Genomic DNA, 20,669 nt, shown 5'->3' with positions numbered 1-20,669 from the left:
CGCCCGCCCATCCCCGCGCCCATCGGCCCACCTATGTTGTAATAGTGCTCCCTGCGACGAATTGTGGGCGAGGGAAACATGGCAAATGTTGGATTGAATTCCAAATCGTGACATCACCAGCTATGATTGGGGCTCAAGGCCAGGGCCCTGATTTTGTTGACCAGCGTTTGACCGCGGGACGCCGCAAAGGACTCGTGCCGCTTGCCGGCGAGCACGCACACGGCCCCGCACACCACCTCTGCCGCGACACGCACCACTTCTCTGCACACACCCCTGCACACCCACCCCCGCGCGCCGCATGCAGCGCCGCCGCGCGCCCTCACCCATGCAGGCCGGGTCGGAACGAGGCCTGTGGCTGCAGCTCCCAGCCGGCCCCCGCGCCCGCACCCCCGCCCATGCTTGCAGGCCCTCCGAGCGGCACCGCTGCGGCCCGCGGCGAGTCCCCGGCCCGCTGGCGCGCCCGCTTCGCCTGCGGCGACGCCCCTGCGGCCCCGCCGTCCTCCCCAGCAGGCGAGGATGCCGCTGTCGCGGGCTGCGGCACCACTCGTCCTCCCAACATACCATCCTGCTGCCCCTCAACCTCAATGTCCACCACCATCCCCAACGGGCCCCCACCTGCCAGACAAATCTCAACCGCCGCACCCACGCCGCTCGCCCCAAACCCGCCGCGCGGCGCGTCCGTGCCCGTGTGGGCGGAGGATGCACCCGCGGCGATTGGAGCGCACGGATGGGCCTCCGCGGTGGCCTGCCGCGCCGCCGCAGATCTGAGGTCTGATCTGAGATCTGAGAAGTACTCGTGGCACATCGCCTCCTCGCAGCCGGGCCGCCTGGGATGCAGCAATCAGATACAGGAGAGTGTTGGGATCAGCCAGGGGAGAGTCTCTACCAATTACGTGCGCGGGATTTGCTGGTACATACTAGGCAGCCGCTTCCGCGGGCTTTGTTGGGGTTTGCGCCATGTTGGCACCCCTTAGGAGGCGAGCGCTGGCTGATTGGCAGGCAGCGCCAGCTCAGCTCTGCTCTGGCAGCGCCAGCTCACGCCAATCGAGGCGCCACAGCGCAGCAGGCTGACGCTACCACGCAGGTGCAGCCTGGTGCAGGTGCGGCTGGGAACAACGCAGCAAGCATCCCAATCCCCAACCCGATAACGCTCAGGCTCTCAATCGTGCGGCTCCTGAAAACCTCGAGAGCCTGGACTTGCAGACCCCTCAGGGGCAGCCCAGGGGGCACGTCAGCACCAGGCGCACCTGGCGGGGTCGAACGACAGTAGCCGCTGTAGCAGGTCCACAGCCACCTCCCCAGCCGCACCAAAGCGGCGGTACAGGGTGGGCGCCCTGGTCAGAGTTGGAGCGCGGGCGCGGGCGCAGGCGGGGCAGTGGGGCGCGCTCGGCGAGCGAGCATGCACGTGCGTGCGTGATAGACGCAAGCGGGGCAGACAGCGAGTGTGCAGCAAGGGCATGTTGGGTGCCGCAGGCGGCAGTCGCCAGGGGGCCCAGAGGGTGCGGCGGCGCTGGCCAGACGGCAGCCCGGGTTGCGCGGGGCTTGGGGGATCTAATTGCGAAGCCAGGATGGTCCGAATCGGGGCTTATGCAGTGAAATGATCCGATATGATCTGACACCACTTCTCGGTCGCCCAACCTCGGTCGTGCTCCAGCCCCAATACTCACTTTCCTGGCATCCTTCTGAGGTAGTTGCGCCAGGCCTTGGAGGGCACGCCCTCGATGCAGCTCCAGCTCGGGGTGCCTGCGGCGCACACGCGGGGCCGGGCGTGAGAGGCGGGAGTATTGCTTGACCGCGTGCGCCGCATCGCGTCCGGCGCCGCCGGCCCGATGCGCCGCCGTAGTTGCTCCTGCAACCTGAGTCGCAGAAAATCATACTGCCTACATGTACTAAACGATCAAATGTGCATGCCCTTACACAGATCGGCAGGTCTCCTCCCCCAAAACCGCTCCACCCCCTAGCAGCCTGCCGACGGCTGCGCAGGAGTACTACCCCATGCCGCCCGCAGTCACCCTTTGGGTGCGCACCGCCAAAGCCGCGACAGCCCACCCAAGGGCTGCAGGGACGCTTCCGTTTCCACCGGACGCTCACCCACGACAGCGAAGAGCGCCTGCAGCTCGTGGCGCATGACCGAGTTGCCGGCGCCGCCGTCCCTGCTGCTGTAGCGCTCCCCAGAGGTGGGCGTGGGCGGCATGCCGTGGAGCGCAAACACAGGGGCCACCTTGGCGTCGACCAGGGTTCGCAAATTGGGGTAAGAGTGTGCGCACCGTTTGCGGGGCCCAGAATGCATGATACATTTGCGGGAGCACTTAAAAACGCTGCCGAAGGAGTGGGGTATGGCTGGGTGGGCTGAGCGGGTGCAGCAGGGCTGCGCAATCGCCGCGCAAGCCGACACCGTGCGTCAGAGCTCAAAGGAAGTGCGATGCTGTGGCAGTTTTGCTGCTATTAAATGGGACGTCGGCAGGGCTCAGGGGTGGCACGAAATCTCGGGGCTCAGGGTACAGGGTTCAGGGTTCAGGGTTGAGGGCATCCCACCTGGAGGTGTGGCGTGCAGGCCTTGCCGACCCAGGGTACCCGCTGCAGCAGCTCCCCAAACACGCAGCCGGTGCCCCACACGTCGATGGCGGCAGTGTACACGCCGCGTGACATCACCACCTCGGGGGCCCTGCGGTGCATGTCAGGGGGGGGGGGGCAGACGGCGAGCGGGAGAGACTGGTCTGGTGGTCTGTGTCCGCCTGTTTGTGTGTGTGCGTAAGTGCTCTCATGTGTGTGTGTGTATGTGTGCTTGTATGTATGTGCACATGCTTGCGTGCGTGTGTGTGTGTGTGTGTGTGTGTGTGTGTGTGTGTGTGTGCGAGCGTGTGCGTGCGTGCGTGCGTGTGTGTGTGTGTGTGGACCTTGCACGCAATCAGCATGGCAGTGACGTGGAGGAGTGATGCAAACGCAGACGTGCAATGCCCATTCAGCAATAAGTGATCATGCATGCCACGAAATCAGCTGCGTGCAGGCACTGACACCAAGACAACCCCCAACAGGACGGGCGCCGGGCTTGCCTGTAGCAGGGCGTGCACACCATGCGCGTGAGGGGCGGCTGGAAGCCCGCACCGCCAGCGGGGACAGGCCTGGGATGCAGGACAGGAGAGGGCGGCAACAGCACGAGCAGCGTGGGTCACGCGGCGAGGCAGACTGAGGCCGCGTCTGGGAATGCCGTAAATCACTGAGCAGCGGAGGCCGCCTCCTGAAGACTCCCAGAAATAACTTTTTGAACATCAGGGCTGATCAACCTCCAGAGCCCCCACACGCAGGCAGTCACGAAACATGAGATCTTATAATTTGATCTTGAGGGGAAATTGTTTCACACCTTGCAAACAGGTCGCCGCTGGTGCTGATTTCCCTGTCGCCCTCCACCATGAAGCTGTCGCTGTGCTTCATATGCGCTTCCTCCATGCACATGACCGAGCCACGCCCGCTGCCCGCGCCGCGAGCGCCGCCGATCGTGACTGCCGCCAGAGCCGAGGCCGCCGCGGCGGTGTCTGCCGCTGCGCCGCCGCCCGGGGCCATGGCCGCCGAACCCCCGGGCGGTTCCGGGGCCAAAGCGCTGGCGCCGCTGGCGCCGGCGGCGCGGGGCGACGTGCAGCTGGCGCCGAGGGCGGCGGAGCGGGCGCTGCCCAGGTCTGCGATCTTGACCAGCCTGCGGCGGGGTTTGACCGGCGAGCAGCTGGAAAAGCGGAGGACGACGGCGTCGTTGTGAAGGAGGCAAAAGCACAGCGCATGACAACCCCTTTTTCCTCCCCAATCCAATACATCCCTTGCACGAAGGCTTTTCGAAGTGCGCCTCCTACCCCGTCCCTGAGCGGAGCGTTTGACACGCATGCGAATGCCCTGTGCCCCCATCCCACATGGCTGTTGTCCACGCGTGCCCCCGCCCCCACCCCACCTGGCGCCATCGCAGAACGTCACCAGTATGTTGGCCGTCTTCACGTCGCGGTGCCACACCCCATTGTCATGCAGGTACTGCAGGGCCTGCCCGATCGCAATGGGGTCACCCACAGGGACGGCACGGGTAACGCCGGGTGATGCAGTGCCGACTCCGGCGGAACAGGTCTCAGGGCTCGGCACAGCCGTCGAAAAATTCTCAATGACAAGTCGATGGTCAACCCTGAGCCGCGCGTGCGTTGGGGATTCGTTTATTGACGGCACGGATTGCAAATGCCTGTTCACCTGCAGCAGCTGGAACATGATGCTCTTAACCTCGGACTCGCTGATCTGGCCCCTCACGTGGAAGAGGTCGCCCTGGGAATAGGCGGTTGATTACGTGCGCAGGTTCAGAGGCCTGTTGCTCTGTGAGCCTGTATGAAATGAAAGCATCAAGGCCGATCAATGCAATGCGGCGGCCGGCCGATGTATGCACCGGCCGCAAAACCATAGGTGCACCCGTACCCCGTCCCCACGCGTCATCGGTGACTGTCCACGACTAGTCACCCGCCTGGTCGCAGTACTCCAGGGCGAGGTACAGGTCGAGTGACGTCGGCACCAGCTGGCCGTTGCGGTACACGCAGCGCCCTGCGGAGGGTGCGGTCGAGAGGAGCCGTGTGGACGGGCTGGTGCAGTGCAGCCAGCGTGCATGCTGTTGGCATGCAGGAAGCAAGCTGTCGATGTGTGTCAAGATACAGCGATCTGGCGCACTGGGGTGCTGCCACAGCGATCTGGCGCACTGGGGTGCTGCCACACTGTTGGCAATCATGACACGTGCGCTGCCACAGGCGTGTGTCACGCTTCCAGCCTCCCCCGCTCACGCCGGCGGCACCCAGGGCAGCTCTGCGCGTGCAGCGAACGGCCGTGTCGCATGCCAAGCCGCGCTCCCACCAGTGGAGGCGGGCCTGAGGAAGACGTCCCTTAGGGCGATGATGCCAGGGTGGTCCATGCGCCGCAGTATACACACCTGCGCAGCCAAGTAGTGCAGGATCGGTTGCCCTGTTGGGCCGGGGGTTGGCGTTCGCCTCAACACAGGGGCCGCTACCACCCAGAACACACGCTCGTCCGAGCCTCAGAATGGCAGGCAGGGGCTGGCGCGCACGCACCAGGCGGGGGGCGCGCCTCAAGGGCCGCCGCGCGTAGCGCGTGCATCCGCGCAGGCGCCCTGCACTGCGTCCCTCGCCCCTCGCTTCGCAAGCGGCGCAGCTGCCCCGGCCAGATCGGCTCATGAATGCCGGACCCGCCCCGGCCGCCGCACCTCCCTAAGGACGCGTTTTGCATTTTCGAGGCTGGTGAGGACGTCAGGGATGCGCTTCAGAGCCACTGGCTGCGCGCATACGGCAGACGGGAGGGCGCGTGGGTGGGCGGGAGCTGACTGCCGGGTGGGGCTCCCGCTTCGTCCTCTGCACGGCCCACGGACGGGCGGCCCGGCTGTCGCATTTGCACCCTCCAGCCATCCGCGCCTGCTTTTACTGCGACTGCTGCAGCACAGTGACCCCCCCCCCCCGCTCAACAGGCAAGCTGCCAGCTCTGCCACGCACCGAGCAGGCAGCGGCTAGCCGTCCCTCATCTGCCCTCCTCAAACGGCAGCTGCCGCGCGCCTACCTCCTGCGTGTCGTTGTCGACTGCCATGCAGACCTGGGAGAAGCTGCCCTCTCCCAGTAGCTTCATCAGAGTGTAGCGGGCCCCGACCTGCGAGAGGGAGGGCAGGGGTTGGTGCAGGCCCCTGGGGGGCCGGGCGCGTTTGAGACGTGCGCATGCGCCGCCGGCGCCAGCCTCGTGTGTGTGGTTGCTTGGGCAGCAGAGGCAGGTGGGCGCCGCAGAAAGAGGGGTATGCTGGAGGCCATGGCATGTGTTGATCTCACCGCCCACGTCTGCCCGTTAATGTAATAGACTCCGGGCTCGCAAGGGCTGGCGCGGATGGCCGCGCCACCGCCAGCATGCTGCTGCGCCATCTCCGCTGCGCAGCAGGCACGGCGATGAGCTGCAACTGGGCAATGGAGCAAGCCGTGTGGGTTCAAAGACAATGTAGAAGATCTACTGGTGTTTCATTTGTTGTGGCGGGCTGGGGGCCTGCATACGCTCACGTACGCGGTCCGGAAGATATTGCCGGGGGAAAATCGGTCATGTATGTGCTGCATAGGGCTCGGAAAACTTTACAATCGCATTTTTGATATGAATGAGTGCCAGTGGAACCGCGGCCGTACACAGCTCCGCTGGCTGTCTGTGGAGCGCTGTCAACTCATCAAGCTGGGCCACCGCTGACAGAGGCACAAGGGGGTCGCGCATCCTTGCACAGAGAGCCCCGGAGGTAAGATCTCTGCATTTGTTGATTTATCGTTGCGCATCGTCGACCTACTCCTGTTGCACGCTGCAAAGGTCCTCAACGCTCGGTTTGCAGCAGGTTGGCTGCCAGAGCTTGTCAGTGCGGCCGGATGCAGCCAGGACGGGCGATGCTTTTCTGGATGAAAGCTGCTGATATCAGCTGCACCACAGATCAGCCAATGCCTATCTTTCTTTCGTGCAGAAGGCAGTAAGTTTACAACAGCCACACGCTTGTGACACTGCTCCCACAGCGCGGGTGCTGATAGGGCCCATGCGCTGATGCCTGTTACCGTGCATGTTCTGCTGCCAGGTGACGCCATAGCAGCGTTCTGGGCAGTGCCTTGTACATCATACCGCAGCGATAATAGCAATGTCAGCATGAACACTATTGAATGTTGGTGTGCGAGAGTCAGACGATTGCTGGGCGGTTGTCTGTGACCAGGTCAAAGCAGCAATACCGTAATGCAGCATGGCTGCTTCGCAAGCTGCATGGGGTTGAGCGCTCGCAAAACTGCCATCTACATGATGTCAATTGGTTTGGGCTCCGATCACATGACCGAATCTTTCCAGGCATGGGGTCGCCATGCGTGCATGCGTTGCATTTGCAAGCAGTGTGCGTGTGCACCTCCAGCAGGGTCACCAGTGTTTGGCGCCTGGGCTGGGCCATCAAGACGGCCGTATCTATACAGCTACGCAATAAAGACATCCTTGCAAGTCAACATGCCCCAACTGCATGGCATTGACGCCCCTTGCCACGTAGCCCGGCAACTGCCAAGATCAATCCAGCCCGAAACCATAAATGCACGAGCCAGCATCATCACACGCCATATTAAATGTATGTTGATTTGATTCCCATACCTTCCGACTCCTTTGTGCCGTCCTGTCACTCGCCTCACAAGATCATTTGCGAATCCGAGACCAACCGGCAAGCAAGTACACGCGTCCTGCCACGTGCTCGAGAGCCACAGGCCTGCAGTAGCAATGCTCTCCATCCGCGGCAGCTCTGTCCAGCCCCCGCGCAGCGCTGGCCGCGCGTCTGCGGCTCGGCGCGTGCTGGCCCCCTTGCGGGCGGCCAACGGCGGCATAGGGGAGGCGCTCAACTCGGTCGCCAACGCCTTCGTGAAGATCTTCTCTCCCCCTCAGGATGATGTGAGCTTTTGCCGTGCCGCCACTCTCGCGATTGCCTTGTCAGCTGCAGTGGCGCAAACCTGTTGACGTGGCGGCTGCATCTCCCAACACACCCCTCCGCACTCGCGGGGACACCTTGCCTCCCACGCTCAAGTCTGCAACAAATGTCTGGAGTCTCAAAAATGCCATTCCCTCCTGCTGATCCCATCATGGGCACCAACCTTGCAGGCCCCCAACGGCAACTGGGAGGGCACCACGTCCAACTTCAGCGGTCGCATCCGCCACCACGGCCCCGGCCGCCCCTTCAAGGACGGATTCTCGGGCCCCAAGGCCGCCGCGGCCCCGGGCGCCGAAGCTGCTCCTGCAGCCACCGCCCCCGCTGCCGAGGAGGCCGGTAACGAGGTGAGCCTCACACACTCCAACTTCTTGTTTTGCCTGCCCCCTTGTGTGGCACGCTTTTGGGGCTGAGTTGGGTCTGCCAACCTGTGACTCTTGGCATGCTTGAAAGCTACGATGCTTTGACACCTGCCTTGGCTCCGTTTCGCGCTCCTGCTCGCGCTCGCACATCATACAACACCCCTGTCACGCTCACTCGGCATCCATCGCCCCTGGCCTGCAGCCCCAGGCTGCGGGCTACGTGGAGGGCGCCGTGAAGAGCGTCATGGACAAGAACTTTGCCGGCAAGGATGACAAACGTGTGAGCAGGGATGCCCGAACCCCTTGTGACAGCTGGGTGCCGGTGCGCGTGTGTCAGCCGTCCCCGCATCACCGCAGGCAGGGGGCTGTGCGTTGCATCAACGACTCTCAAATTTTGCTGTGCCTCGAGGCCTTGCCAGTCTCGCCATGTGGCACCTCACCGAAGCGCCCTCCCTCCAGTGGGGGGTGAACGTCGTTGGGCGCACCGCTGCGGGCTCTGCCACTGGCCCGTCACGGGAAGACGGTCTATACCGCAGCATTCAACAGCCACAACTGCATCCGTTTTGCGACCGCAATGATCGTGCCCCAGCTGGGGACCGGCGCAGAGGGCTGGAAGGGCGACCTGCATGGCCGCAAGCGCGACGGGTGAGGGGGCACTATTTGCCGCATCTGGCATACGCGCAACTGGGGCAAGCGCTGGGACCCGCGAGACGTGGAGGGGTTGGGAGGGCAAGCAGGGGAGGGGCACCTCAGGGTTAATGGTGAGCAGGGCATGGTGAGCCGGGCAGGGCAAGCAGGTTCGTCATTGGTGGTTTTGATTTATGATACTGTGATTACAAGCCCCTGATTTGAATTTCCAACATGCCACTTTGGGCTGTGTCTCCACGGCTGGCAGCTGAGGTCACCCCTGATGCCCTCAATCCCCTGCGCAGGTTCCACATCCCCCGCTCTTGAATGGCGGTGGCGGGTGATTGAGAAAGGCCAGAATCAGCAGCAAACTGCGGCTGCATCAATGCGGCAGGTCCCGCTTTTGCACCCAGGCGGCTGCACCAGTGACCGTGCCAGCCTAAGATGTGCGCTTCACGCTCACAGCGGCCTGGCGTCAAGATCGTGTTAATGTCAGTGTTCCCACACAGTTATCACAGCTGGTTTGCTGCATGTTCTGTGTTGTTACCCCTGGAAACGGGCGAGGCGTTTGGCGAGGCGCTGGCTGCGCATGATCGCATTCACGCGTGCTTTCATTGAAGGCGGCTGCTGCCACAACCGTCAGCTTTTGGCTGCTTTCTCCATTTGCAGGTGCCGCTGTGAGGCTGCACTCACCTGTGCATGCATGACACATACATCATCACAAGTGAGAGGGAGTGGTGAGACACCAAGCACCCAGTAACACGGTCACAGACAGATTACATCATCCAGGAAACCATTTCATCTCTGTTTCTCTCATCTATGAGAGCATCACAATACACCACATTTCACCAAGGGGGTAAGCAAGCAGCTTCCTAGGACAGCATACTTTCATCAGCAGACAGGCAGAGATCTGGACATATATAATGCAAGAGGACCCATGACAATGCATTCGCGATGGACGCAATACCCCTTTGCCCAGGGTCATGCACGCGGCGATGTGCCCCGTCCCGCCGAGCTCTGCCCGGCACTGGCAGCCGCTGCGAGCGGCGGGCTTATGAGGACCGGCCGGCCTCCGGCACTGTGAGGGCGCACTGCAGGTCAGGCACTCCCGATCCAGCCACCTGCGTGCCAGGCCGATGGCATGGGGAGGGGTTGCAGCACAGATGTGCAGCAGGGTGACCATCCCCACTGTCAAACACGCAAGTTGACAGTCAACACCAAGCATGCCAAAAACAAGCGTCTTGTCCCCTCCTGTCCCCACCCCACCTCCTCCAGAATGCGGTGAGTCTCTCGCCACACAGCCGCGCGCAGTGACTCGTCATGAGCCTGCAACATGTGCAGGGAGGTGCGCCCATGGCAGCAAGGGAAATGCGAGATGGGCGTGTCGGTCACGTCAGTGAGGAGGGGATCCGCCCATCAACCAATGCCTTCAAGCTTCAACCAAGACCTGTCGTGCGCACAGCATGCACTTGCACAAAATTGCTTCTGAGTGGACCACATCTCAAACTTGCCACCTTACATAAGCCCACCTGTGGGTTCCAGGCGGGGCCGGATGCGGTGTGGAAGAAGAAGGGCAGGCTGAACAGGGGGTAGGGCGCCCCAAAGTAGGGCGCACCCACACGCTTGCTGGTGAGCCCCTTGCCGGTGAGGCTGGGGTCTGTGGCCGCAAACTGCGGGCATCGGAGGGGAGTGTAGTGGTTTGCACATGTTTGTGCCGCTTGAGTGTGTATCAAGGCATTTGCAGAGGTGCAAGTTCAAGCATTTTTCACAGTATGATCAGGAACAACAATACATAAATGTACAGAACACAAGGAGGATTGTAAGGCGCACTGTTGTTGGGGCGTCGAAGCGGCCCACGAGACAACCCAGAAGACACATCTGAGCGCACAGCCTGTCGTCAATTTCAGCCGTGGCAGTAGCACTGCACGTTTGCCAGCAGCTCCCGCCGCGCATGCAGCAGGCACACGGACTGCCTGTGGTGTTTGCTGCGCACGCTCATGCCGGCGACAAACCGCCGTACCAGCGTGGAGCGGCAGCCAAAGTAGGGGTGCAGCGCAATGACGCGCGCCGCGTAGTAGGCGGGGATGCCCAGGGGGTAGCGGAAGTCCACCTTGACAACGATAGGCATGGGGTCAGTCATGCAGTCATGAGGGCAAGGGTGCGAACACACCCTTACTTATTGAGGGCAGGCGCTGCTGTCCCCACACTGCCCAGCTGAGAAGTCTGCATGCGTGAGCGATGGGCAAGCAGCGGGAAGGCCGGTTATAGGGGGCTACAATGTGCGGCGGCAGCACCTGCGCAGTCGACGCAGGACTAGGTGGCGCCCCGCACCTTGTTCATGAGCCCACTGGCAACATAGCTGTGCATATGTGGGCGGTGGACGCCAAGCGAGTTGCATAGAGATGGGGGAGCGCGTGGTGGGTCAGTATTGTCGGCTGGCAAGGAGCCAGCCCAGCAGGGCGCGGCAGACATCATGTGATTCCACAAAGGCCAGCACCAGGTATCCCTCCCTATGTCCAAGAATACACAGCCTCAAAGGCAACTCAAGCATGGGTACGGGCTTGGTCAAGGGAGGAAGGCGTGTTGGCTCACCCGGGCTGCGTGGCAAAGACGTCGACCTGCGCTCCCGCGCGGCGCAGGCGGACCTGCAGCTCCGACAGCCAGACGTATGCCAGCAGCTTGCTGCGCGAGTGCGTGCGGCAGGCGAGCGCGTGTGCAGGCGCCGGGTCACAGATAACAGCACGCTGGGGGGGGCAGCGCGGGAACACAGCAGAGATTGCATGCTACAAAGCAAAGGTGAGTGTGAGAAAACAGCAGTGGGTGGACGTCCAGGCGGTGGCACGATTGTGTGTGAGGTGGGTGGCATTGTTACTAGATCCCCGTAGTTGCCTGCCTGTTTGTACGCAGAAATTCCCAGTGGGGCAAGGCAGTGGCCCGGCAAAGTTCTGGCAGGGGGCTCGTCATGATCATCAGCGCATGAGGTGCATGGGTGTGGTGAGTGCGCCTCGCAGCGCCCATCCACCCACCTGTCGCAGTAGGTGATCAGGCCGCTGCTGCCCTCCTCAGCGCCTCGCAGGTCATGCATCCTCACTCGCCCCAGGATCTCCCCAAAGGACACCTGTCAAGGTTTGCAGCATCATTCGGGCACGCGCAGGTGTCTGATACGACGGTGAGCCGACTCACTCATGCAAATAACCACCAGCCAATTGCGGGCACGCGCGACGGCTCGGTGAAAAAAATTGCGGCCGGGGCCAGGCCAGGCTTTTGGCGAGGTTGTGCGAGCCATCTCAGTCAGGCAGAGAACCACAGATGAACGCACAACAGCATAATCACAACACAATGTAACCCAGCAAATGGTGCCCAAAGCACGTGCGCACCACTTGGACGATGCGCGAGGGCCCGGCCTCAATGATGCGGCACAGAAGCAGGAGGGTCAGGTAGGCGTGGCCCCAGAAGTTGACCGCGTGGGTCTGCGCAGCAGCATTTCAGCCACAAGGAGCGCGCAGATGATGGTGCGGTCAGGCCGGAGGATTTCGCCGCAAAGCACGCCTGGCAGAAACACAAACTTCGTTGCATATGCTGGAAAATCCTCAGCCTGCTCGTCTGGCTGCTCCTATTTGCTGGGGCCTGCTGCACCTCCATGCGCATGCACATGCACTACATCAACAAACATGGCTCTTGATGAACTCCCGAGCGCGCAGAGCCGTTGTGTGCAGCGGTGACGCAGTGGTGACACAGTTGGTTGCAAAGCCAAGGCGGGCAACTCCGGTCAGCCCCCCCCTCCCCACGAGAGTGAACTCCACCTGTTCAAACCCGTCCTCTGTCAGCTGGAAGGGTGCGTCCAGGAAGCGGCCGGCGTTGTTAACCAGCAGGTCAAGGGGGCGGCCCATGGCCAGGATCTGGGGGGGGCGGGATTGTGCACATGCGCAAGTGGTTACAGAGGGGGCACATGCAGAGGGGGATGTGTAGTGAGGGGTTGAGCGCAAGCATCTGCAAGGCTGATCAGAGGGCGTCGCAACGCGCGGTAAACTTACTCGCAAGTGCGCTCTTGAGGAGTGCCAAGCCTGCGCCTGAAACAGCCACGAGTGGCCAGCTCAGCAGACTCGCTGGCAGTTGCGGCCAGCTGGCTGGCTGGCGTCAAGGGGTGCGCCGTGCGTAAGCTGACTCGCACTCACCCTGTCGGCAAAGGCGCGGATGCTCTTCATCGACTCAAGGTTGCAGACCCTGCCGTGTGGAGGGAATGTTGGGGCGGTCGTCAAATGCTATCAGATGGTGAGAAAATATAACAGCTAAAAATCAGTGCAAGGGCAACGGTCCCAGGCAACCGCTTCTTTGGATACCAGCAGGTGAGCGTGTAGGTGGCTGTGGGTGTTGGCAGCAGGCAGCCCAGGGGCAGCTGCCCAGAACAAGAAATCAATTCGAGCCTGGACACACAGCAGCGGCAGCAGCGGCAGCAGCCGCAGCAGCAGCAGCAGCAGCAGCGGCGGCAGCAGCAGCAGCAGCAGCAGTAGCAGCAGTAGCAGCAGTCACAGCAGCAGAATGTGCAGGTGCGCAGGACACCCGGGCGCATATGGGTTTCCAGGCCTGGGCCGAGCAGCTCACATGTAGCTGACATGTTTGGCAGCAGCAGGGTCCTCCTTCCACAGGGACTCTATCGCCGTCTGCATGCGGCCCTTGTCCCGCGACGCGATGATCACCTGCATCATGCACACAGCGCGTGAATTTAGCCGGCAGGTTGCAATTCACCCTCAGTCCCACCCCGAATTGCTGCGCCAGAGGCAGCATGGTGAATCGCAAGCGTTGGGCGCCAGCTTGCTGCGCACGCCAGGCCGACTGCACTAACATGAGCCTGCGCGGCCGCAGTAAATCTTCGCAGGATGGCAGCCGCCGGTTGCGCGCAGCACCACTGCGACGTGCGTGCCGGCATCGACATCGCCGCACATATTTCCCCATTACGCACAGTGGCATTGTTCTTGGCCAGTGTCTTGACCACCTGCCATCCGATGCCGCTGTTGCCGCCTGGGATTGAGTCGAGTATGGCGCTTGGACTGACTCGCAGCTGCGTGCCTGCAGGCTTCCCAGTCGCTGAGGCAGCCGCAGCCTCGCTGTGTTCCCTTGCCACAAGCACACGCCCGGCCGATGACATCACGCTGACATCCCCATACCCATCCTTTGGGAAAGCGTGCCCAGAGCAAGCGCTGAACACTCACCAGTCACGATGGCCAGCTTGCCAGTCATGTCAGGGACATGGAAGAAGCCAATGCTGCGCGCCACCCAATCCATTGTTGCTCACTGCTGCAGTCAAGGCCTGCGCATGTGGCAGTGGCAGCGTTACAGTCTGCTTTTGTCGGGTCATGCCGTCTACTGATGTATTTATAAGCGGGTTCGACTACTTGCCTTTTTTTCGCGAACGTACCCGCTTGTGATACGTGCTTTCAGATCTGGGTACACGATGATTGTGCAATCCTGGATGCCCTATTAGGTCGTCACGTTTTGATGCGCGATGCTGCTGGTACAACTTAATTTCTAAGCAGGTCACCGTGTTTGTGCTCCGGCACCTTGAGGTTTTGACCCCCCTTGGCGGCCGTGACGCAACCCAGCAACTGTGTGTGTGTGCCGCTGCATTTGTCTGACAGGGACGCAGGGAGCATGCCGTGGTACACAAAATCTCTTGAGGCGCAGCCTCGGCACTTGCTGTTGAAAGCAGCTGTGGAGATTTGTTCATTATCAAACTTTATACTGATGTTTTTTTTTTTTTTTCAATAGTTTCGTGTGAATTGTGTAGCTGTTGCGTTGCAGGGTATGACAATAGGCAAGATTTCAGATTAAATCCTAATAGAGAGTATCATTGCGATGACAGCCACACAATCAAGGCACCGTGCTGAATTTTGACCACTGCATCCGCCGTTCATGACTGCATCGTACCAGCGCCTTGCAACTCTTTGTACATGATATTGGACGTGGTGTGAAACTCAAGATTGCCCACGACAGCGTTGGGCTTTCAATCCACTGGCAAGAGGCCTTTTGGGAGGATTACATGAATCACTGACAAGAGGCTGTTTGGGAGGATTATCATAATGCTCATCACTTGTAACTAGCTGCAATGAGAAGGGGCAGTGCACGCCACCGCAACGTCATAACACCACATCATCACCCGGTGCTCTAAGCTTCTTCTGTACCGTATACACCATGACGATGCACACACCATGTGGCCAAGCAAGCAGTGATGACCCCACCATCACACTAAAACCATTCATGTACAACTGCAACAGCAAATGTTCCAGCCCGTGGCAAGACACGCTCCACACCTGCCAAGAATCTGCTTGATTCACTCGCAAAAAAGTGCCTTGAGTTCAGCCCCAGCCGCAGGGTCAAGCCTACAATGACGTGGGCCAGACCGCCGAATCGCTGAAGCGCTGCACCTGCAGAAGCTCCGTCAAGCATGCACTAGCCCTGCATTTACAATGAGCGACCTGCCGTCTGGGGCGCTGTGAGGGTAAGGTTGATGTCCGGCAGTCCAGGTCCGGCGGTCTGCGGCGCAAAACAAGAGAGCGTGCGGCGGCATTAGATGGGAGCCAGCCAGCTAGATATGCCTTGAACCAGCTGCGGGTAAATGCCAGACTAGTTGATCGTTTGACGATCGACCCACAAGCTGAACACGTCGTTGCATCATGCACTTGCTACCCCCTCCCCCTCACACCACAGACAGCGTGTAACAACCGCATGGCATGGTGACAAACATGCAATGTGAATAATTGAATATGTAACCCACCACACCCCTTGCACCCCTCCATGCACACAAAAACATTGCTTGATCCCTGCTACCCTCCCCCCACCTCCTCCAAGATGCGGTGAGCCTCTTCCCACACAGCCACCCGCAGCGACTCGTTGTGTGCCTGAAGGATGGAGAGCGACACGAGGACTGGTTAGTGGATCTGTCCACCAGCCCTAGGCACACCCTCTCTTCCTTTGATTAATTCCCTCAGGTTATCCAGAACACGCCCCCACACACCTGATAATGTTAACATCCAACCCATGGCGTGCAAAGTACATAAGTGGTGTGCCATCACTTCCCACATATGCACAAGCAACTGGTTAAGTAAAGACGACACCAAAAATTGCGCACCTGGGAGTTCCAGGCCGGGCCGGACGCAGTGTGGAAGAAGAAGGGCAGGCTGAACAGGGGGTAGGGCGCCCCAAAGTAGGGCGCGCCGACGCCCCTGCTGTTGACGCCCTTACCAGTAAGGCTCGGGTCTGTGGCGGCAAACTGCAGGCATGTGTGATTGACATGCATTTTTGCCACCGTTTGAGGGGTGAGAATCCATGTCGTTGGTGCTCACTCCAGTCTCCTTACCTTGCAGATTCCAGCACCCTTGGTGGAACTCCTTGTGAGCATCATATCTGCAGCGCTAACTCTGCACAGGCTGTGTCACCAGCCAGCTGAGCAGGACTTGAGAAGTTGACTGCCCAAGCCGCAGGCAGGCAGGCCTCAAAGTGGGGATGCCTTCCACCACTCACCAGGGTGGAGCGGCAGCCGTACTTGGGGGACAGCGCAAAAAGCTTGGCCGCGTAGTGCGCAGGGACTGACAGGGGGTAGCGGAAGTCCACCTGTATGGGTGGGGGTTGGGGCAGAGGAGAGGCGCATCGTGAGTGCGTTGGACGCGCGTGTGAGCCGGAAGGGGTACGGACGGCCCCAACTCCGAGTTCGCGCGTCCTTGACTGGTGGAGTCGGCCCGGCTGCGCAGCTGGTGTGCAAGCAAGCCAGGGCTTGAGCACAGGAGGTTGGTGGCGTGCAGTGTATCCCCCTTGCGCGTTGTCAATTGCGCCGCTGTCGCACCTTGTCCATGAGGCGGCTGTTGACCCAACTGCAATCAGAGTCAGGTGGAGGCCAGGTTGCCAAGGTGACATTGTTGAGTAGCCAGCGGCTGACACTATCAGTCATCAACAGCTTAGCACAGCACGGATTGGGTTGGCAGAGAGCGCATGCAAGTGCAAACGCAAGAAGACTGCAGGGATGAGGCATGCCGCACATCAAGTACCGTTTTGGGGACAAATTTACTCACAATGCGAGCGATGGAAGGGACAGTGCCGATATTCCCATTGATATGGTAGACATTCATGCATACGGACTCACCCGGGCTGCGTGCCGAAGCAGTCTACCTGAGCTCCCGCGCGGCGCAGGCGAACCTGCAGCTCAGACAGCCAGATGTAGGCCAGCAGCTTGCTGCACCGCGGCGGGTGGATTGTTGTGGGGGGTGGGATGCGGCGAGTTGAGGGCTGGCAGAAAAAAGCATCTAGTTGCTCACATCAGCGATGAAACAATAGCAATGAAAATCCATTCAGAACAGACAGCCTGCCAACTGTTGGGAGTGTGCATCCAGCGCACCCCCCCCCCAAAACGTGGCAACAGTGCATCACACATGCATCCAACACGTCTTCACTGGCCCCCACCAATCACCTGTCGCAGTAAGATGGGAAGCCGCTCTGGCCCTCCCTCGCGCCCCGCAGGTCGTGCATCCTGACCCGCCCCAGAATCTCCCCAAACGACACCTGCGGGTTGCAAAGGCAAGCGTGATCAGCTTTGAACCCTGACACGCGCCTGCGTGCTGGTGGTCAAGAAATGGGAGCACCCACTCGATGGTATAGCTGAAGGATGCCACCTGTGTGGTCACAGACGGCAAACAAATCGAGCACTCGGCTTACAGCAGTCACTCCCCCATGGCCCTTCAAACAGCCCCGCCGCATGCATGCGCGCGCACCACTTGGACGATGCGTGAGGGCCCGGCTTCCACGATGCGGTTGAGAAGCAGGAGGGTCAGGTAGGCGTGGCCCCAGAAGTTGACCGCGTGGGTCTGGGGGCGATGGGGCAAAAACGATACAATTGATGGTCACCAACGCGCAGGCGGTGCAAGAGGAGCAGAGCAGCACATCGATGAGTAGCGTGGGTTTGGTGGCAATCGCACCTGCCACGTTGTGTCAGAATCAAGTGCTCGCAGTCATAAACGTGTCAGCATGGGCATACGCTAGCTAGCTGCAATCAATGCAGCTTTGCGCTTTCCATCCCCCAGCAACACAGCCCGCCAGCTGCTGCCGAAGCCGCGGCAGGCAGAAGCTGTCGCCACGCAGCTGGGTGCCTAGCAGCAGGGCTGCTGCACACCCTCGCCTTCCCTGCACCTCTGCCAGTGCACGGCACTTCCAGTAGCCAACCCACCGCAATGCCAACCCTTGAGCCACATGCCCAGCCTTCTGCCGGGCCTACCCCCGCGGCCCCCCCACACCTGTTCAAACCCGTCCTCTGTCAGCTGGAAGGGTGCGTCCAGGAAGCGGCCAGCATTGTTGACCAGCAGGTCCAAGGGGCGGTCCAGGGCCAGCACCTGGGAGCAACAGTCGCGTACGCGTGTGTGCGCCACATGGATGGGGCCATGCAGGATTGACCATCACAGGCAGGTGTTTTTCCTTTCGCTACTGGAAAAGCGTGATGTAATCCCCTCGCTACTGGAAAGCGTGATGTAATGTAACGTGATGTAATGTAATGTACAGGCAGATTTGCATGCATACAGCAGAAACGTGAGGTTGGTTTTGTGCACGGGGCGTTGAATCAGCATCCCGTCACCTGGTCGGCGCAGGACTTGATGCTCCTCATGGACTCCAGGTTGCACACACTGCATGCGAATGGGGGATGCACGGGTGTGTGCAGGTGCGTGTGTGCGCAGGAGAGATGAGATCGTGCGGTGGTGAAGTAAGACAGCAGGCACTGAGCATGGAAACATGGAAGCCAGCCTCGCTTGCTGGCGCACAGTCAGCACCACTCACACATTTAAATTCATCGCTGAGCTCGCGTGTAGATGAGGGCAGGGCAGATACAGCATGCACACAAGGGGTGCAACCACTGGACAGTGGTTTGCTCAGTAGGGACACCCAGGGGCGGGGTGGATGCGCATGCCCCAAATGCACCCGGCAGGTGGAGCGATGCGGCTCACATGGGGCGGATGTTCTTGGCGGCCGTGGCGCTCTCCTTCCTGATGGCATCGACAGCGGCCTGCATGCGGCCCTCGTCACGCGACGCGATGATCACCTACAGGACAGCGCATGTAGGTGACGACGCATCAGCAAACGGGAACAGCGGTGGGCAACACAAGGCGGCCAGCCCAGTGTTCCGGGCTCGGTCCTGGGGGGGCACGGGCGGGCAAGGGTTTGCATGGCATGCGCGCGACGCGGCTGCGTGGCTGCATTCAATACAAGCAAAGTGGCTGCCGGCAGCAGGCAAGTGGCACAGCCAGAAGCACCAGGCACAAGCTCAAGCCTGGCTTCTTTCAACGAGTGCCGGCGGTCACCCACTGTCGCATTGCGCTTTGCCAGGGTCTTGGCCACCTCTGCGCCGATGCCGCTGTTGCCGCCTGAGGGTCAGCGGCACACACACACCATGAGGTCAAATCCAAGTCGCTTCCCAGAGTTGGCTAGCATAGAGGGCGCAGCGCGCACGTGCCCACTGCCGCGAGCAGGGTGACGTCAGCGGCGGCCCCCGACCGCCACAATCGCGCGCGCCCAGTCAATTGCGGCCCCTGCACGGCCTGGCCCGCTCACCCGTGACAACCGCCAGCTTTCCGCTCATGTCGGGGACCTGGAAGAACCCGATGCCTCGCGCCAGGGACGCCATTTTTGTTGCTGTGTGCAGATGTGCGCGCGCAGCGGCGATGGTACCGAAGGCTAGCTTATGAGACTTTGTAGAAGTATGCTCATCTGTAGATCAAGGCACGTATTTTCCGAACAAAAGCCGATAGAGCGAGGTGCGTGCGATCCCCTGTCACGGGTGTGACAATCGTGTGGGCCACCGTGTCTTGCATCTGCTGTTGTGAGACTAGAAATCCCGATAAAATTGTTTGGCGTCTTGAATCTGTCAAGATGACCCCGTAGACTCCGGCCCTGACGCAATCACGCGTCGCTGGCTCCGTCCGTCCGTCCCGGGTCACTGCATGCAGCGCGAGCGGCCACCTGACACAGCCTGTTCAGATCAACAGTAGCCTGGATGTGTGGAAGATCATAACATCAGCATTCGAAAGCGACAGCGAGAATGGAGAGGGAATGCTGAGGCCGCGTCCAGACCCGCGCCCAGGCCCGCGCGTGCGCCTGCCGGTCCGCGCTGGGGTCAAGCTAGCGTGGGTCAGGCAATGTGAGGCGATCAGCAAGCTGTACATACTCCCAACACGAAAATCACACCTGGCCGTTCCGCTAGCGCGGCAATCGCACCTGTCCCCTGAGCACCACACTGGAGCCTTCCTCACCGCAGTGCGTCTTCACACGCTGAACCAATTGCAGGCTGCGCCGTTGTGCTGGGCAGATTGAATGCCATTTGCAATGAAATGTTTATGCTAAAGTACAAACTGCTATCTCGCGCATCTCATCGCCCCACAGCTGGGGCTGCCGGGACAGTCAACGTCTGTGCTTTGACCGCCTTGTCCCCAACTTTTCATTAAATGAAATCATGTTGGTTGAAGCCCAAGGCCTTGCATCTCCCGCACATTTTCTGTTGTTTCTTTATGTCGACCCTTGAATGTTTAAAAACTCAGCATCGAGCCATTGGCTCCTGCACCTGTAGTGACCCCCCTCACATGCGGTAGTGATCCTGCAATCCATGGTGCTGCAGGCGGACTAGGGCAAAACTGAATGATTTTCTTAACTATATATACGTCCAAATCCAGAGGCACATACGTCCTTTAGTCGCAAGGAATCGTTGTCACCGAGTGAGGCAGCACCAGCAACAGGATCGCATGCAAACGCATCCAGTGTTATCAAAGCACGTTTTTGTGACCGCTGCCGTCTGCTGCAGTTGACAACTGCTCGGAACTATTCTCAAAACTTGTTGATTGATCTGCAGCAGCTGTCGAACGCTAGCATGGAGCCTTTAGCTTGGGCGCAGGAGCTCAGGCACCGCGCTTCTAATCTTGAGAAGCAGCTGCGCCAGCACTTCAGTAGCTTAGGCGGCGTCGCGGCGGCCGCGGCGGGCGCAGGACAGCAGCGCCGCGACGCCTGGCACCTGCACCAACTGCAGCGCCTGCCAGGCCTACATGCGGGCGCTGCCCTTTCGGCCTCGTACTTGGGTGGTCATGACGGACGGACAGGTGGCAGCGTCAGCCGCGCCCGCGGGCCGCCGCGGCAGGTGTCGTTCGGTCCGCCGCCGCTGCTGTGCTCTCTGACCC

At 60.7% G+C, this 20,669-nt stretch overlaps 5 protein-coding genes across 5 annotated transcripts; 1 reads left to right on the top strand and 4 right to left on the bottom strand.

Annotated features, from left to right (window-relative positions):
- Window positions 1–1,247: 1,247 nt before the first annotated feature.
- MNEG_5225 (MAP kinase) lies at window positions 1,248–5,930 on the bottom strand (the record flags this gene model as incomplete). Its single annotated transcript, XM_014046303.1, has 12 exons — window positions 1,248–1,334; window positions 1,668–1,743; window positions 2,092–2,221; window positions 2,536–2,665; window positions 3,362–3,691; window positions 3,938–4,023; window positions 4,222–4,293; window positions 4,535–4,563; window positions 4,867–4,942; window positions 5,234–5,302; window positions 5,581–5,667; window positions 5,841–5,930. Coding segments are annotated over 12 exons (1,262 nt in total), but the record flags the coding sequence as incomplete, so codon positions are not given.
- Window positions 5,931–7,281: 1,351 nt separating this feature from the next.
- On the top strand, window positions 7,282–8,799 carry MNEG_5224 (hypothetical protein; the record flags this gene model as incomplete). Its single annotated transcript, XM_014046302.1, has 5 exons — window positions 7,282–7,449; window positions 7,657–7,830; window positions 8,048–8,125; window positions 8,366–8,490; window positions 8,778–8,799. 5 exons carry the CDS (start codon window positions 7,282–7,284, stop codon window positions 8,797–8,799), a joined length of 567 nt encoding a protein of 188 aa, XP_013901756.1.
- A 725-nt stretch (window positions 8,800–9,524) lies between these two features.
- Window positions 9,525–12,677, bottom strand: MNEG_5223 (Retinol dehydrogenase 12; the record flags this gene model as incomplete). The annotated part of the gene is made up of 10 exons (XM_014046301.1): window positions 9,525–9,593; window positions 9,739–9,798; window positions 10,002–10,142; window positions 10,493–10,582; window positions 10,804–10,831; window positions 11,065–11,154; window positions 11,499–11,590; window positions 11,850–11,942; window positions 12,276–12,371; window positions 12,648–12,677. The coding sequence occupies 10 exons, from the start codon at window positions 12,675–12,677 to the stop codon at window positions 9,525–9,527; spliced, it is 789 nt and encodes a 262-aa protein (XP_013901755.1).
- Window positions 12,678–13,070: 393 nt separating this feature from the next.
- On the bottom strand, window positions 13,071–13,755 carry MNEG_5222 (hypothetical protein; the record flags this gene model as incomplete). The annotated part of the gene is made up of 3 exons (XM_014046300.1): window positions 13,071–13,169; window positions 13,433–13,491; window positions 13,683–13,755. The coding sequence occupies 3 exons, from the start codon at window positions 13,753–13,755 to the stop codon at window positions 13,071–13,073; spliced, it is 231 nt and encodes a 76-aa protein (XP_013901754.1).
- A 1,176-nt stretch (window positions 13,756–14,931) lies between these two features.
- MNEG_5221 (retinol dehydrogenase 11 (all-trans/9-cis/11-cis)) lies at window positions 14,932–19,129 on the bottom strand (the record flags this gene model as incomplete). The annotated part of the gene is made up of 13 exons (XM_014046299.1): window positions 14,932–15,003; window positions 15,309–15,368; window positions 15,599–15,739; window positions 15,991–16,080; window positions 16,310–16,337; window positions 16,607–16,696; window positions 16,931–17,022; window positions 17,232–17,324; window positions 17,751–17,846; window positions 18,086–18,134; window positions 18,453–18,547; window positions 18,811–18,869; window positions 19,057–19,129. 13 exons carry the CDS (start codon window positions 19,127–19,129, stop codon window positions 14,932–14,934), a joined length of 1,038 nt encoding a protein of 345 aa, XP_013901753.1.
- Between the last annotated feature and the right edge of the window lie 1,540 nt (window positions 19,130–20,669).

Source organism: Monoraphidium neglectum (assembly GCF_000611645.1).
Source record: "Monoraphidium neglectum strain SAG 48.87 unplaced genomic scaffold scaffold00767, whole genome shotgun sequence".
NCBI classification, from domain to species: domain Eukaryota; kingdom Viridiplantae; phylum Chlorophyta; class Chlorophyceae; order Sphaeropleales; family Selenastraceae; genus Monoraphidium; species Monoraphidium neglectum.
This window is presented reverse-complemented; position numbering and strand designations above follow the sequence as displayed.